The sequence below is a fragment of the Lycium ferocissimum genome, chromosome 3 (genome assembly GCF_029784015.1).
Source record: "Lycium ferocissimum isolate CSIRO_LF1 chromosome 3, AGI_CSIRO_Lferr_CH_V1, whole genome shotgun sequence".
Lineage (NCBI taxonomy): Eukaryota > Viridiplantae > Streptophyta > Magnoliopsida > Solanales > Solanaceae > Lycium > Lycium ferocissimum.
In genome coordinates this window covers 19,707,499-19,725,041 of record NC_081344.1, presented here as the reverse complement: position 1 = coordinate 19,725,041, position 17,543 = coordinate 19,707,499, and the positions used below count along the sequence as shown (strand labels likewise).

At 34.7% G+C, this 17,543-nt stretch overlaps 1 protein-coding gene and 1 pseudogene across 1 annotated transcript; both read right to left on the bottom strand.

Annotated features, from left to right (window-relative positions):
• Positions 1 to 5,634: 5,634 nt before the first annotated feature.
• On the bottom strand, positions 5,635 to 7,333 carry LOC132048748 (serine carboxypeptidase 1-like; annotated as a pseudogene).
• Positions 7,334 to 8,936: 1,603 nt separating this feature from the next.
• On the bottom strand, positions 8,937 to 17,093 carry LOC132049991 (polyadenylate-binding protein RBP47-like). Its single transcript, XM_059440987.1, has 6 exons — positions 16,612 to 17,093; positions 12,681 to 13,188; positions 12,118 to 12,200; positions 11,912 to 12,042; positions 10,902 to 10,998; positions 8,937 to 9,266 (listed from the first exon to the last, which is right to left on the bottom strand). The coding sequence occupies exons 1-6, from the start codon at positions 16,915 to 16,917 to the stop codon at positions 9,099 to 9,101; spliced, it is 1,293 nt and encodes a 430-aa protein (XP_059296970.1). The 5' UTR covers positions 16,918 to 17,093; the 3' UTR covers positions 8,937 to 9,098.
• Between the last annotated feature and the right edge of the window lie 450 nt (positions 17,094 to 17,543).

The window sequence follows — 17,543 nt, the reverse complement described above, 5'->3', positions numbered from 1 at the left end:
CTACTCCTTAGTTATTCTACGTTTCATATGATGAAACTTATTTCTTGAAAAGTGTTTTGGAAAATGAGTTATATTTTTTTGAAAAGTATAATTTTTCAGATAAATTAATATTTTTCGATTTTTTTTTGTAGGGTGAAAATATTAACAAAATCTATAATCTTACAGGTTGTTTAATTATCAGAATTAGAATATTAATCCCAATATATAATTTGATATTACATTTATTTCGTTATTGGTATTAGCTAGAATCTGTGTAAACTTTAAATCAAAATCTTTATATTATATATCCATATAGGACGTGAAATTAAATTCTATTTAATGGTGTTTATTATACTTGGGATTATAATCTATAAATAAGAGGAGGATCTAGAATATGAGGAACATGGGTGCACCACTAGAAAAAAAAAATATTGTGTGGAAATTGATATCTATTCATCTAGGTAAGTAAGTTATCATCAACCAAGTACACCATGCAACCTTTTTGGAAAATGGGTGCCAACAGTTAATATTATATCAATTATAGAAATATGTATATAAAATACCTAATCTTGCGGAGAGACCATGAGTTCACGTGCACCATATTTTATACTTGTTCCCAGCCAAACTACCCTCAGCAAATTGGTTAATTTTACGATGAATTTTTTTAGTAATAAAGAAATATTGAAATTTCAAACGTACATATGTCAAAATGTTGGTTAGGACAGTCAAATGATGTTATGAATTGAGAGAATTGTGAAAGAAATTGCCTTCACCCAAAAGTGAAAAAAAGTCATTTTCTTACTTTTGGTGAAATTGCTTTTGCACAAAAAATTATTTTTTGACAATTCAATATTGACTTATTTTTCAAAAATACATTTTCAGTCGTATCGAACACACCTGTAATCATCTTATAGATTTTACCTTAAACCTACATATGCAGGTGACACCAAGTGTTCAGTTTTCAGGAATAGCAAATTCTCCTGACAAATCAGCATGATCCAATGCAGTCTAAGGGCTCTTTGCAGAAACAAAGTTGTTTACTCAAGTGAAAATGTTGCATCTTTCATTTTTTGGACACTGTGTAGTTTCATTTTTAAACTTTTTGTATTATATCGAGGGAGGAGGAGGGGAAAAAGGGAAGAGCATACTATACTTCCATCTCAATTATGGAAAGCAAAAGCGAACTCATTATGCTTATTTGGCCGGATTAATGCATCACTTTATTTGATAAAGGAGGAGATTGTGGGCTTGGCTTCACCATGTAGTGTTGTACTTGGATCAACAAGGGCTAGAGCAACTACACTCGTATTTTGTTAATATCTCTTAACATTATTCACAAAATTAGTGTAACAAAATACTTACAGATCGCCACTTTCTAATGATGATTTTTATTGAAAGAAAGAAAAAGAGGGAGATAAAATGAGATAGGAGGTGAGTTTATAACTTTTGATAAATTACAGAGTTAGGAAAGAATAAAATTAACCATGAGGACATTTAGGTTTTTCTCTCTCAATTTAAATGAACTAGAAATGAAACAAAAAGAAGACACCTTCGATGTAGGGGTGGGTATAAATATCAAAAATCGAAAAATCAGACCAGACCGAACAGAATTAATTCGGTTCCTCGATTCGGTTTCGATTTTATTTTTTTCTAAAACTTCGGTGTTCGGTTCGATTTTCGCTTTAGAGTCCCGGTTCTTCGGTTAAACCGAAATTTGTGCTGCACATTCAATTATTTTCCTACATTAGCAGCGAAGTTGTATGGCAGCCATACTATGTTTAGTGAGGTGAAACGGATACATATATGTGGAAGTTAAATGCTCTCTTTTTCTTTGACAAATGGAACTGCAAGAATTCGTGCAGACACTAATGACACAAGCAGTGTACAATGTTGATTTCTTGCTGCTACAGTAGTAAATGTTTTTGTGTTGTTCTTGTCTTGCTGCTGTGTTGTTGATTTCGATAGCGAGATTAATCATACTAGAAAATAGAAATAAAGAACCGAGAATCGAATTAGAAAAAAAGAATTGAACTTGAAAAAAACAAAACTAATTCGATTCAGTGTTCAGTACACACTTTTCCATAACTGAAAACAAAAGAACAGAACCGAAGTTTGAAAAAACTGAACCCCCACGCCTACTTCGATGAAATGTATGAATGTCTAATTTTTTAAATTGAAACCTTGCCACTTCTACTAAATCATAAAATGTCACAATAATTTAAGGTATATGCAAAAGAAATTTAATGAAAATGTTCACAAATACTAAACCAATCAAAACAATTTATCAGGACTATTGACTAGTTACACTGAAAAATTGAGGTGTAGATGCTAAAATCTACAATGGAATCAACAATATTGAACTAACAACTATAGTAATCGAAGTCGATTAGCAAATGATGAACACATAATAATATTTTAGTGATACTCATTCCTCCAATTCGACTATCAAATACATACATTTATACATCCATCTAAAATATTTAATAAAATCAAAAATATTATCAAAGGTGGTTTTAAAAAAATTGTTTTGTTTCACCCCATGTTGGGACCCCATATTATCTTGTTCATGCCCTCAGTTGGCAGGCCTGGGCATGCCAGGAATTTTGAATTGTCCCACATCGGTAAGCCGGGGGCGATGCTCATCTGTCATCTCTTAAACTAGCATGTAAGATTGAATTAGGTCAAATTTCATTTTGTTAACAAGTTCTAATACATTTCCAAGCAGAAAGAATACTTGACCTCATCTATGACCTATTGTTATATCTTTCTTTGTTTTTAGTAGGACGTCCTGCCATTTCCTCTTGCTACTTCTCCTTTTGTCTTGACAGATCACTTTTGGGTGAAGGAGAAATATAAAACTTGCAGTAGTCCTCCTTAGATGACCTTGATGCTGGCAGTTTAAGCAATATGGAGGCACGGAATTGTAATAAAAATATTGCTAATATATATATACCGTTTGGCGCATTCTAAAATATATTTTAGCGTTTTTCAAAAAAATATATATATATATATAGTTTGTATTTGACCAATTAATTTGAAAAGCACTTTTGAGCAACTTACTAATGGAGAAAATGGCTCTAGAATATCAACTTTCAATCACAAGTTCTGGTTTTAAAGTTGAATCCACGGAATAATTTGCCAAAAATTCTTTTTATATTTGTCGATACGTGCAAGAAATTTCCAACTAAAGTCAAGTCCGAATGTATCAAATAAGTTTATTGAATCAAATTGAATAACTACCTCGCGTGAGAGTTTGAAGAAATCAGAGAAAATTGGAGAAGAAAAATTATTAGAAGTCACAATCTTTATGACTCTCAAAGTTAATAATACCATAAATGTTTCATAGTTATCAATCTATATATATAGCGAAGCCGGGAAATAAAAATCTGATGTGTCACATCTCTTAGGCTAGGATTCGTATTTATCTTTTTTCTCAATTTTTTTGGCCATTTTGTCTTATATTTCCCTTAAATTATTTTTACGAAAATTCCATCTACTCCATAACTCACACTTCTTTAACTTTATAACCTATATATTTAATAACCTCAATAACTCCCATGGCTTTCATTTTCATAACCTCCAAAATTAAACATCATAAATCTTTCTCTCAACTAGAAAGCCCAAAAGTCTCCATCAGAAAAATAAGGAAGACGAGAAAATGTTCTAAATTCGTTATATTACTCAACTAAAGAGAGTAAATATTCAGGAAAATAAATGATGACTGATCCAATTTCAGTTTCTAAAATTTCTCATTTTCAATAACTTCTCATTATCTGGTACTAAATGAGGGCAATTAATGGTGATCTTACAAAATATATTATGACATTGGTGAAGATATCTTTTTTTCCTCTCATCAGTGTCCCCTTAGCATACTTTTTCTCCTAAGCACGTTTTGCTTGAGTTTAGCTACTTTGCCATTTCTTCATTATATAAAGAAGCTAGCCTGGTGATTCTACAACTGAAGCTTCTAATTGAATTCAACATATTCGATAATTTCTCTTCTTTTCGATTTTAGTCTTTGGGCATTCACTGTATCTATCATCTATCGACTAATTTTTAATTTCTTCTATTAATTTGTTTCTCTATTTGGGGTAGATGAGTATTCCATATATGTTTGTTATAATTTGTTAGACACATTTCATTTAGAATGAGTCAATTAGTTAATTGTTGAGCAAAATAAACTAAGATAAGTACTCATTAATGTTAGACTTAAGATCTTAGAAATATTAGAAAAAATTGTAAGATGAGTTATGTATGTATATAAATGTGGTATTTTCGAATGTAGAAATTCAGTTGGCTTAACTGAAATTTTGTAAATATTTACTCAATCTCTTTTCTTTTTAAACATGAAGTACAATTTGCTTTTTCTTTTTGTACCAAAACGTTAAAAGATCAGATTAGTCAAACGAATAGTGACGAACATTAATCGTGACTTCCAAATTTTCTCGCTTATCTCCAACTCCAAAGCGAAATTACTTGGGAGAAATATATCTGTAGGAAAAAAATACTAAGGTATTGTCTTGCCATAAAATTCTTTTATGAGAATAAATATTCCAAAAAATATAGTTAGGACATAGAATAAGAGACTGGCAAGGGAAGTTGTTATGCCGTAAAATTGTTACTGAAGGGAGAGGATTAATTTCTCTAGGTGAGAATTTTCCATCACCCTGACCAATTACTAAGGAAAGCCTAAAAGACTCAATTATTAATGGACTTCCCCTATTCTTTATTAAAGCAGGAAAACGAGTTCCTAGAGTCTTCAATGACAACACTTATAAATGTATCTATAAGTTGTTTGATTGATAAACAAGTTATACTCGAATTATATCAATAGAATCAGAAAACTTCTCCTAATGCACAAAAGTAATTGATGTCATTTAATTTATGTTGAGAGTGTTCTCAATCTTTTAAAGTTTTTATTCGAATTTGTTAATTTTTTATTTTAGAATTTGAATATTAAGGAAATATTATTTTATAAGGTTAATGACATTTTTTACGACCGCAAAGCGCGGCCAAATTTTCTTAGTTCATTGATTAACGCTTAAACTGTCGAGCACCTATTATAATTGCTCTAAACATTACAGATAATATATTAAGTGAATTTCTTCTCTCATCCTTTAGCTTCATTTGCAGATAGTGCCATTCATAAAAATGTAAGTGCACGAGCGGGCTGATAATATGGAACAAAATGTCCAGCTCCTCTTACTGTAACGAATGTCAAATTTTCGTGTTCAACAGCGTAACCACCAATCTATAAAACATACCAAACTTGTCAAGCTATATTTTTGTATATATCATATCAGTTGAACCAAGAATAAGAGGATATAAATATTGGTTGTCCTTCAATTTTGATTACCTCGTCTTGAGAATACCAAGGATACCATGGAGTCTTTACTGGTAGTGGACCAAGTCTATATCTGACCGATGTGACGGGTATAAACCAGCCTGTGTCGCCACTGTTTATGAAATTTCGAATTGATCTTCTCAGTATGTATTGGAGCATTGATAAATATGACTGATGGTAATTAGTCCTAAGATTAAAAGGCCATTTGATTTCATCTTCGGAAAATTAGTTTGAAATAGCATTTTATCATAGCTGAAGTACTTCGTCAGTTACCTAAAGATCCAAACACTGATACTAGTAGTCATCAGCTCTTAAATAACAGGCAATACTGTTAGTACCGAAAATTTGTCATACTGTAAGCCCGAGCTGTAGAAACCAAAAACAAAATATAGTACGGAAAAACAGTTGGAATTTCCTTATGACTAAAATCTAAAAATTAAAGCTTGTGCAAGCAAATAATGTTAGTTAATTACTTGCAAAACTGCCATGTTCCTTGAATTGATCCAGTGACATTTGCATGAAGTGATTCTTGGACTTGCGGAGTGTTTAGGTAAAAGAGTACATCATCATCAGCACATGGATTACATTTTTAAAAAAAAAAAAAGACACATTTGTTAACCATATATTCAAAAGGAAGAAATAAAAATTAACGAGAAGAAGGAAAGGTTCAAGGTTTGATGAAGCATAGACATAGCTATTACCGATGGCAAAAAAGAGGAAGAAGTACATAAAGGAGCATAAAGGTCGAAAAAATTAGTACTGCCACGATCCTCCCTCGCTTTGTCGATAAATGATTGACACTCTTTTGTCGTAGTAGCCTCCGCGGAGAAGTGCCAAGTCAAAACAATTCCTTTGTAAATTTCGTCTGATATAAGAACGTGTGTCCAAATATAATCAAAGAAACCAGTTAATCTTGTTTCGTAGTCTATGTTTGGATTCCCAATCTGTTAAGATGTAGAATTACACGTTCATAAGCAATTGGATTAGAAAATTTATTGGTGCAAGTGTTATTTATGTGTAGATAATTTGTCTAATCTTACAGCAATTCCGGCTAAGTTGATGGCTGTCTGGTTAGTGATTTTGTTGTTGAGGATTAACTGAGCAAGTTGAGAAACATAATGACCTGAATAACTTTCACCAGCTAGGAATGTGTCTCTGGTTTTATATTCTGGAAACCTTTCCAACCAATTAACCAAGAACGTGTAGGTGTCTAATGTCACCTTTGTATCTCCATTAACATCATTAGATGATGTGTTAAGAGTAAGAAAATCCAAAGCCAACAGGGGATTCCAAGAATAGAATGTTTGCCACTGCATTGTTAACAACACTTATTAAATGATTATACAGTTAGTCGTTAACGTAAATGAATGACAATACTTTAGTTCTTAACAACATTCTTACAATTGTTCCATGCGTGCTCATTTCGCGCAAGAGTTTTACCACCTCTATTGACTCTGAACGGACCCATTTCCTCGAATGCCCCAAGTCCTAAAGAAGAGCAAGTTGGACCTGTTGTTCATCACATGAAAGGTGTTAACAAGGAGTACATTTATATATAGTAGGTACATTTATATATACTAGGTCTACTCTTTTGAGTAGTTAAATAATCAAATTTTGGTGTACAATTTGGATATCAAAACTTTACCATGAGATGTCAGGAAAAATGAAATAAAAGATGGCACATCTCTTTGATTTATCAATAAAACTAAGTGTAGCTAGAAATTACCGACCTCCATTTGTCCAGAGTACAAGGGGTTTGTTTGAAGGATCTTCAGACTTCGCAAAATAATAGAACAATGCTCGACCAGCTGAGGGATCGATAGTCACGTAGCCAGAAAATTGATCAAAATTAACTTGAGGTTGGCCTGGCAATGCTGATATTTTATCAGCTTCTTTCAGTCATTCTTGAGATCGGCCTGTATAAACCGGTGAATATTCAGTCGAGTCGCATTGCACAAAGGCCAACCAGCTCAACAGAGAGTGAGAGAAAGCAGCCACACCCTCCTTCATCATATTCAAAATTTGCTTAGTATGGTTATTTAGCTAAAGGTAATGCTGATGCTTGATTTCTGTGTGTTAATTCTTTCTTTATATAAAGTTTGAGTTAGTAGCAGCTAATGAAGGAATCATCTGATGATTGGAATGAAGCTGCTGTTACATTAGCTTAGAATTAGTCCAATATTATTGAATAGTAGGAGTACTCTCTTATTTACTACTAGTGATAATAGTAGCATAATATTTTTAGACCTGGTCCAATTTTATTAACTAGTACTAGTGATAATAGTAGCACCTCTTAAAGTTGTTTTTATTTGTGATGATGCTGCTCACAGAAGGTTGACAATGGATGTATTGACAAATCAAAATGGAATCAACCGTCTGTCTAGCTAGCTTAGTAATACTGTTTGCTTTTTGTTTTGGATATAGCAAAAAATTTCTTGTTTGATTTTGATCTCTATTTCTGTTCTCCATTCTTCCCAATTGAGGTATATTATTGCCGATGAAGTTGGTTCTGCCCAAACAGAGACAACTATAAACAACCAAATACCATATGGAAAATTATGATCTTCGATGGTAAATCCCAGTTCAGCCTCTTCAATGAAATGACAATGTAGGTACCTCTTAACTTTTGTGCAGTTTAAGCAGTTTTAACTTTTCTAAACTTATAGAGGTCAATGTGTACAGGATGGATTTGTCATCCCTCTATTAGGAAGGAGAGGTCGGGTCAGATGCCCCATCTCCCATGTACCAATTTTTTTGCAGGATATGATCCACAGGGGTCTAGCCAAACCCCACCCCACCCCCCCCACCCTCCCACATCCCCCACCCCCACATCACAAGGACGATTTGCAAAAGAAAAAAAAATGTAGATCCTACTGTTCCTATCATATTTGTATTTGCACATAATTCACTTTCTTTGATTGTTACGTCCATACTTGGGCTTTTGTTTACGGTATAATTCGAGTTTTCGTGAATCTATGGACAACTGCGTATTAAAAGCAAGAGATGATGGTCAAAAACACGCCTGAACTATCACTTTTCCATGAGTTTCCTTACTATCATCAACTGATTGTCAAAACACACATCAACCTATTAGTTGTTCACTTTTCCTACCTGAATATAGGTAGAAAAAGTGAACAACTAGTACTTTAGGTGCATTTTCACAAACTGTTGGTGACAGTTCAGGCAGCAAATTCGCACACCTAATAATTCGGGAGGAAAATTCTCGAAAAAGTGATAGTTCAGATATGTCTTGGACCATTAACTCGTATAAGTAACAAGTGAAGAGACATTCTCTAATTTCAACTTGAGATGCGTCTATATATAGCAGAATTTTTTTTAAAATGGAACAATAAGTTCAAACTATCGCCAGAGAGAACGATTTAGTTATATTCAATTAAATATTGTTGTATTCACAACTTGACCTTGATCCCTCTTCCAACAACTATCAAAAAGAATAGCAGCTCGAGTTCCTGGATAATACTAGTACAGTAGTACTAGTTATGTCATTTTGTTTTTACCATAACTCATTGCTTGATAACCCCCTGATAATTTTATGAAGTCAATCAAAGATCAAATACTGAGCAGAAACAAACGAGAGAAGGAAAGGCAAACATGAGGCAAATAAGTTCACCACTCATCAAAGCATAAAAGCAATCCTGCCACAAATCCTCATCAACCAGTATCAACCTATAAGTCAATTTAAATAACACCCAAAAGTAAATTTTAAAAATAAAAATTTGCCGAACTCTAACTAAATGGCACACTCGACTATAGTTCAGCTAACTGGTTGTTGGTGATTCCCGTAGCCATTAGAGGCTGCCCCATAAACTGCTTGAGCAGCATACATGGAATCTTGACTTTGTGATGCACCATATCCATATCCACCATAATTTTGCCTTCCATAATAACCCCCGTTCCATTGACTACCAGAGTCTGTTCTAAACTGCAAAAACAGAGCAAGTATAAGTTGTGTATATAGCAAACATTCTATGAAGAAGCTTCACTAGGGGTGTTTGGTTGGAAAGAAAAATGTTTTCTACAGCAAATGATTTCTACAGAAAAAGTTTTCCGGGAAACTAAATTGTTTTCTTACTTATTTCCAGTATTTGGTTGGTGCATGAGCGGTTCCAAAAAATATTTTCTTGTCCTTAATAGGTTAGTACTCTTGTCTGTCGTAATTTAAGTGATGCCCTTCCTTGTTAGTCTGTTCCAAAAATAATGATAATTTTCTATATTAAGAAACATTATAACCTTAAAACTTTTTAAACTTTTTAAACTTTTTATTTCTCTTAATGAGATGATCTATAGCTATGATCTATAGCCACACAAATATGTAAGGCATATTTTTGATGACATGGGAACCCGCAGCCGCTACCCTTCAGATGCGCACATGGTAAACCCAGCTCCTGTGCAATAGCTCGCAAACCACACAGGAGAGATAACCTGCACAAGGCAAGCCCGGTGCGACGAGCTCGACCCAGAAGGCAAATCCCCTGCTGTCGTAGGCAGGGGGTTTCGAACTTGAGACCTCCATTATGAAAGCACCATGCTCAACCAACTGAGCCACCCTTGCGGGTACAAATATGTATGGCTTATTTTAGACCATAAGTTTCAAAATCTTTATTTTAGACCATAAGTTTCAAAATCTTACATTCCATGCCCAATCAAAGAGCATCACATAAATTGGGACAGAGGGAATTATATTTTTCTCGCAAAATTTTGATAAACAAATCATTGCTTAGGTGAGACTAGATGTAATCAAGTCAACTGTTGTAAACTGAAGGCTTTGTATTTCAAAATATTGTACTAATTGTATTCTTAATTCTAAGCAAAAAAAGGAAAACTTAGAATAATAGGAAAAGGAAATTAAAAAATGAATAAAGACTGAGGAGTAAAATGAATGAAGAGGCACGACGTGGTGTGGGGGGTTCTGTAGTCCAGTGGTAGCAGGAATCTGCCATCTATTGGGTTTGATTGGTATGATTTAATATTTTCTCTTGTTTGGTTGCACTAAATACTTACTCTAAGGAAGTGTTTTCCGAAGATCAGTGGAAAATACTTCCCTAGGATCCAAGGGAAATCATTTTCCAGGTCAACTACTAATAAAGAGCATAAAGAAAGATGCATAAACCATATAAATTTTGAGCTGTAAATGTTACCTATAAATTTTAAATTCATGTAGATACACCATTACAAATTTAATGCATAAGGTGAATTGCTTAAGTTTCCAAGTCTATTATAACCTTTTTTTTAAATATTTGATTCTGTATTCCTGCAAACCGATAAATATCACGTAGACCAGACATGAAAAGTCAAGATTTATCAACTTGTCAGCTTCTAGGCAAGTGGCTTATTTGGGATAAACACAATGCAAAGGATTCTTCATACAAAAAGCAGAACACTAGTAACATTTTTCTGGGGAACATTGTTGCCTTTCTTCTCATTTTGCTCAATGTAAAAAGCTTATGGAAACTTTTGACAGCAAACATGGAGACTCCATGAAACAGATGCTGGCACAAGGTACTCAATATCTAAAGAAAAAGCTTTCTAGAAACACATTTACCATTTTGGTACATACCTGCTTGTTTGCTGGATTTCGACCCCAGGAAAGACGAACCGTCTGAGTTCCAATAACTGTTCCATTTAATTTTTGTATTGCATCCTCTGCTGCACTCCTATGGAACATAAAACGCAAGCAGGTTATGCAATGTTAGCATTTGAAAGCTTCAAGACTATCTCCATCCAGTGGCGAAGATAGAAAATTCCTTAAGGGTGTTCAAGATTTAATAAATATCTGTATAGAAAATAATATGACCTATATACACGGTATAATTTTCTGGCAAAGGGTGTTCAACTGACCACCACCTTGGCCCCCTGCCTCCATAGAAACAGTAGTAACAACCAAAAATTCACTATATATGTGTAACCACTTCAGTTTATCAGTGAGTTCATGCGACAAGTTCATTTTTAAACTGTTGGGTAGGTTTGAAAATGATTAGTCGATTACTCTTCTAGTGATCTCAAGTTGGTTAAAAAACATATTTTACTAAAAGGCCATTTCATAACCCAAAGAAAGAGTTCTGGATTCAGAAATTATGTTTTCCTTTCATTCAATTCACAGAAGAAAATCAGTACATAGAGATGGTCGATTTTGAAACAATTCACATTAGTAACTAAGATAAAACTCTTCATCAATCTCTGAAACTCTAGTCCCTGGTAGATGAATGAGTCCATAGACTTTTCCTTCTTTCTCAGAAATACAGTTGCTAGCTAACGGGTAAAACATCTTGTTTTGTATGTTATGATCAGTACGTTCCGCTGATAACTCTGGTTGCAGATTCTCAAGCATCACAAATAAAACCAAACCAAACACTAATAAATATACTAAACTAGTACTGACCTAAAAGCTCCAGCCATTTTAACTCATTGATAGTTTAGTAGGTTCTATCAAATCAGACCAAATAAAGGAAACTATAGAACTTCACCAATCTGTCCCCAATATTCCCGAGTCGTGAGAGTCACTTCTCCTCACTGCCTTATATACCCATACGCTATACTAAATTCATGTTTAGCAGTATCACTCATTACCTGTCCGAAAATTGTACAAAACCACATCCTTTTCCAGCTGGTATTTTCACAGAGACCACATTGCCAAACTGGATAAATGACTGCCTGAGGTCTTCGTCGGTAACATCAGAGTCAATTCCTCCAACAAAAACCTACACAGTAAATCAAAAGTTAGAGAGCCAATTGAGTAACTAGGACCAATTACCATAAGAGGGAGAAGCACCCACTGTTGTGTTTGATAAATCACTATTAGACTGGGAAGTTTGGGTTGCAGCACCATTTGATGCATGTCCACCCGCTAATATTACAGCTGAAAAAGAGTGTCAACAGTTCAAAACCTCGAGAAGAAAATATAAGAATAAGATCCAAATATTTGACAGCAGACATAAATTGCAGGCACATAGGTATGAAATATCTGTCTTATTTAAAATATAAGAATAACATTTGACAGTAAACATAAATTGCAGGCACACAGGTATGAAATATCTGGAGTAGTTAACTACCAGAAGATAGTCAAAATTGTTCAGCCAGTAAGAAACATAATGCCTCCTCCAAATTAAATGTCCTATTCTGTTGATCAGTAGTCAAGTTGACTAACTTCCAGAGTGATTGGAAAAAGTAAAACTGAAATATATGGATAATAACTGAAAGATACTAGGTTAGTAATGTCCGCATAGTAGAAAAAGAAATTCAGAATGAGGGACTACGAAACAGAAAGTTATGGTAATCTGATCCAGTATACTCTATATAATAAATGACTTGCAGCAAAACAGGATACAATATTTTGTACCTTGTGAAGAATATTGTTGCATTGCTGATGGTTTCTTTGGAGTAGCAACACCAATACGCATAGCCCTGCTAGAACAATATATGCCATTCATTTCGGTCATGGCCCGAGACCTTTCACTTTCATCTTCAAACCTAACAAAGCCATAGCCTTTTGAGCGACCCGTGTTTGAATCTATTACTACTTTTGCACCTTTAACGGATGGATATTTACTGGCAAATGTGTCACACAACATTGCGTCAGTAACATCAGGGGCCAAATCTCCTACAAAAATCGATAAATCAGAAGAAGAACCAGAACCAGCACCAGCACCAGCACCAACATCTGCACGCTTTTCACCAGCACTAAAGGATGACCAATTTAGGCGGAATGGTTGCTCTGCATTTGGCATCATAGTGCCATTGTAGCTCTGTAGGACTTTTTCTGCTGCTTCATGGGTATTGAACTCAACAAACCCATAACGCTCTGATTGACCAGTCTGCTTATTTCGAATGACCTTCACAGAAATAACCTGCATGTTTTATGATACATGGTCAACCAAGAGAACTAATCAAGATGCATGCTATTACAGTTAGCTGATTAACCACCATAAGCCATGCTTGTTTTGACATGATACCTAGTTGAAAAGTGGTATATCAGGAGGAATCTTCTACTATAATTTTTTTTATTTATATAAGAATTTCATAATCTATCAAAATAAAATTCCTCTACGGAAGTGCCTCTCTCAGTGGTTTTCATTCTCTCAGCAGATCTACCACCCATTCTATTGCATGATGTAACAGACTTAGGTGGCTATACACTTTTATGGTATCATTCCATTTAACATATTTCACACCAAAAAACTTCCAAACAATCCCCTCTTTTTTCCTTTTTTATTGTAAGCAATCCCCTCTTTTTTCCCATCCTCTATAAGTAAAACAGTAGATCCTTGCTTTTCTAAGATAAATAAGACAGTGCTACAAAAACACATAACTGCAGATTGCGCATATCCCCAATAATATCTAGCATGTCCATGTACATCGTGTGTAAGGGACAAGTTGCACCAAAATGCTAGCAAAGCAATACATTTGTGTTTAAGACTAAGAGCCCGTTTGGATTGGCTTATAGCTTAAAGCTGTTTGCAGCTTACAAGCTGAAAAAAATAAGTTGGGGTAGTCCAACTTATTTTTTTTGGCTTATAAGCTGTTTTCAGCTTATAAGCTGCTTTAGATAAACTAAGTTAAATGGGTCCAATTATTTTTTGAGCTTATTTTAAGCACAAAATGACTTTAAGCTGGCCAGCCAAACACTCAAAAAAGCTGAAAACAGCTTATAAGCCAACTTATAAGCCAATCCAAACGGGCTCTAAGTATGTTTCTACTTTTGTGTTAAAAAAAATCTGTTGTTTCTATGAAGCCATACAGTCCACCAAATTGTCTGTGGGATAGTGTTCCAAATCTTCTGGGTATTCTTGTTGAGGCCCTCTTTTCTCCATCCAAGCAACAGCTTTACAGGGGAGTATGGTATGTCTAGCTCAAGCCAAGAATGGCATAAAGCATACACCAAATCTGATTTGTGACCTTAAAGTGCAAAAAGGGGTGGCATGCTTTCATTTAGGAATTCAATGCTAACCAAGAAATCAATACATGCAGCTTGGAGTACAATGAACAAGTTCTATGGTATTCCACCCCACATGGAACACTTTCCTTATCATTTTTACCAATTTAAATCTCGAATTCAAATCAGGTGTCAATTTTGGTCAAAAACTGGACGTTGAGTTAATACAGAAAACTAGAATGAAATTAAAGGTGGTAAAATGTATTTAACTCTTCCTCATCCCAAGTATTTGTAGAAGTAGCAAGACATTCTTAATTTACCAATAAACTTACATGTTCAACTCTTGATTCTCCATCCAAGCATATGGCCAAAAGGGAGGTTGGGAAGGCAGGGAATACCACAAAATCCCATGAATCATTCTTTGAATCTCACTATCACAGTAGTTTATATGCACATCAAATGGAATCTCATTTCTGGTCACGTCTTGCTCACGATCAATCGCACATTAAATGAATAATAACGCTTTCTGAACAATCATGCAGGTTTTAAAGGCTTACTTTCTAACTTTTCAATCAAATATACCTCAATCTAAAACTAGTCAGAATCAGCTTATGAATCCTTGTTCATTCTGCCATCCACTTCATACCACGACAAATATGGAAGAAACTACATCTCGATTCTCAACTCAAACTAGTCAGGATCAACTTTATGAATCCCCAAGGTGCATTCCACCCTATTCCAATACATTTCAGCAACTTAAAATATGCAACTATCCCTGAATCCCAAACTAATCAGCGTTGACTTTATGAATCCTTTATTCAGGCCCATTTCATTCCCGACAACTACGAAAGAAACTACTCCCTCTGTTCTGGCAGAGTTCGAATTTCAAGAGTCACACTGTTAAATTTTTACCGTAAATCAGACATGGAATCTTCAAGGTTTTTGAAACAATTTTATATATTTGAAAACTAAGTAAAAAGTAATATAAGTCACAATAGTGTTTTTATAATCGTGATGTTTTTTTTTATAATCGTGGGGTCCAGGCCAGCTTGAGCGCACCTCGACTAATTCCACGGTATATCTGCCACCTCCCATCAGCAACAAATATAAGGTAACTTTGTTCACCAAGGCTAGAATAGATGGGAAGAAATCACATAATGTTTTTGTCTCTGGTGGGATTTGAACCTGAGACCTCATGAATCTCAACCCGCTTCATTGACCACTAGGCCACACCTTGGGTACTATAAGTCCCAATAATTGACAATTCAAAATAGCTAAAAAGGCTTATGAAAAAATAGCGGTCAAAGGAAAACTCGTTTGACTCTCGAAATCCAAAAGTGCCTCATAAATTGGGACGGAAGGAGTACATCTCAATCTTAAACTAGCCAGGACTCACTTTATGAATCACAAATCCATTCCGCGCTACTCAGTTTAATTTCACTCTCGAGAACTATGAAAGAAACTACATCTCAATCTCAAACTAGTCGGGATCCACTTTATGAATCACATATCCACTCAGCTCTATTCAGGTTAATTTCATTCCAAGATAAGTATGGAAATCTTAGCCTATGTTGCTCGGACTCTCCAAAAATGATGCCGCACCTGTGTCGGATCCTTCAAAAATGCACTACTTTTGGAGGATAATACACACACCTGTGTCCATTTTTGAAGAGTCCGAGTAACATAGGTTTTGGATCAAATTTTGAAAATTTATCTTCCAATATCTGTTTGGCCATGAAAGTTTATTAGATTTTGAAAATTTATCTTCAAAATATTTTCAAGTTCCAAAAAATGGCTCAGACTAGTTTTTTGGGAGAAATTTCACTTTCACTCACAAAACTTCCAAATTTCTTCCAAGTAAAAAAGCATGTCCAAACACAGCTTCTAAGTTTCAAAAACTCAAAATTTCAAGTTTCAACTCCAAAATCTATGGCCAAACAGGAGCTTTTAAGATACTGTAAATAAGCAAATGCAAGAGAAAGAAGGCATCTTAAGATATTCCGATACCTTGTTTATGAACTATGTTTTGCTCATTCGGTAAGATTGTATAAGAGTTGTGAAAGTTTCGATAATATTCACAAATTGTGGGGTTTTCATGTTTATGAGAAAAAATACTAACATACTAAGAAATTTAAATTGTATGTCCAAACAAAATTTCAACTTCAAATCAACTGATTTCAAATCAAATCATGGCCAAACGGGCCCTGATTTAAAGGACACACATTTTTAATTTAAGACCACAAGATCCAAAACTCTTATCTGTATTTCTTAAACTCCGTGCCCAATCAAACTAAGACACTTAAATTAGGACCATATAAGCAAATCCATTCGGCTCTATTCATGTTAATTACACTCCAACACAAGTATGTAAGTCTTAAGAGAAAGAGAGAAGGCAAACCTCTCCAGATTGAGCGAAACAAGTGTGGAGATAGCCTTCATCCATCCATTGTTGAAGATCACCAATCCAGATAGTTCTATTATCTTCGTTAGAACTCTGTTGATGAATATGCTGCTTTTGCCGTTGTTGTTGATGGTAACCGTACGGCATGTATTGTTGCTGACCACCGTACATCATTTGTTGTTGCTGCTGCATTACCATTGCCGGTGGATACTGCTGTTGCTGCATAGCCGCCATCCATTGTTGCTGATACTGTTGCTGCATCGCAATCCACTGTTGTTGTTGTTGACTCATATCCCCATTCATGTTTGAAAAATTTTACACACTTCCTCTCTCAGAACTTTGGGCGTGGCTTTTAGAGAGAGGAAATGGGGAAGGAGAACAGAGAGGGGAGGCTAAATGGGGAGAGAGGGAGTAGTAACAGGGGATCTAGGGTAGGGTCAAGTCTTCGTGTGTAACGATGATGGGATTTTGACCGTGGGATTGAAAGTCCAGGGTTTTACAACTAGGAGTTTATTAGGAGTCTGATTGTTGGATGGAAAAAAAAAAAATTTTTTTTTTTTTTAGTTTCCACCGGTGTTAGATATTCGTAGTGGAGTTTGACTTTATTGAATTTGCATTGTATAGGGTTCGGGGAGCGCTCCCTATCAAAGATTTTTTCATACCCAAGAATAAAGACTTCGGTCAGGAAGGAATAAATTTCATTCTACATTCGTTGGTGCTGAAAAAAGGTTGTTTTGTGTCTATGCAATTGATTTTTGTGTGATGCTATTTTTTTCTTTTGACAAGTTAATGAGTTAAAATTTTATACTTTTAAATCCACAAATTTTAAATTTGTTAACTGGTGAGATGAACCTCACAAAATTAATATCAGCTGTTTGAGATTTAAAACAAAAACAAAAAAAAAAAAAATCAAAATTAGACCAGCAGAT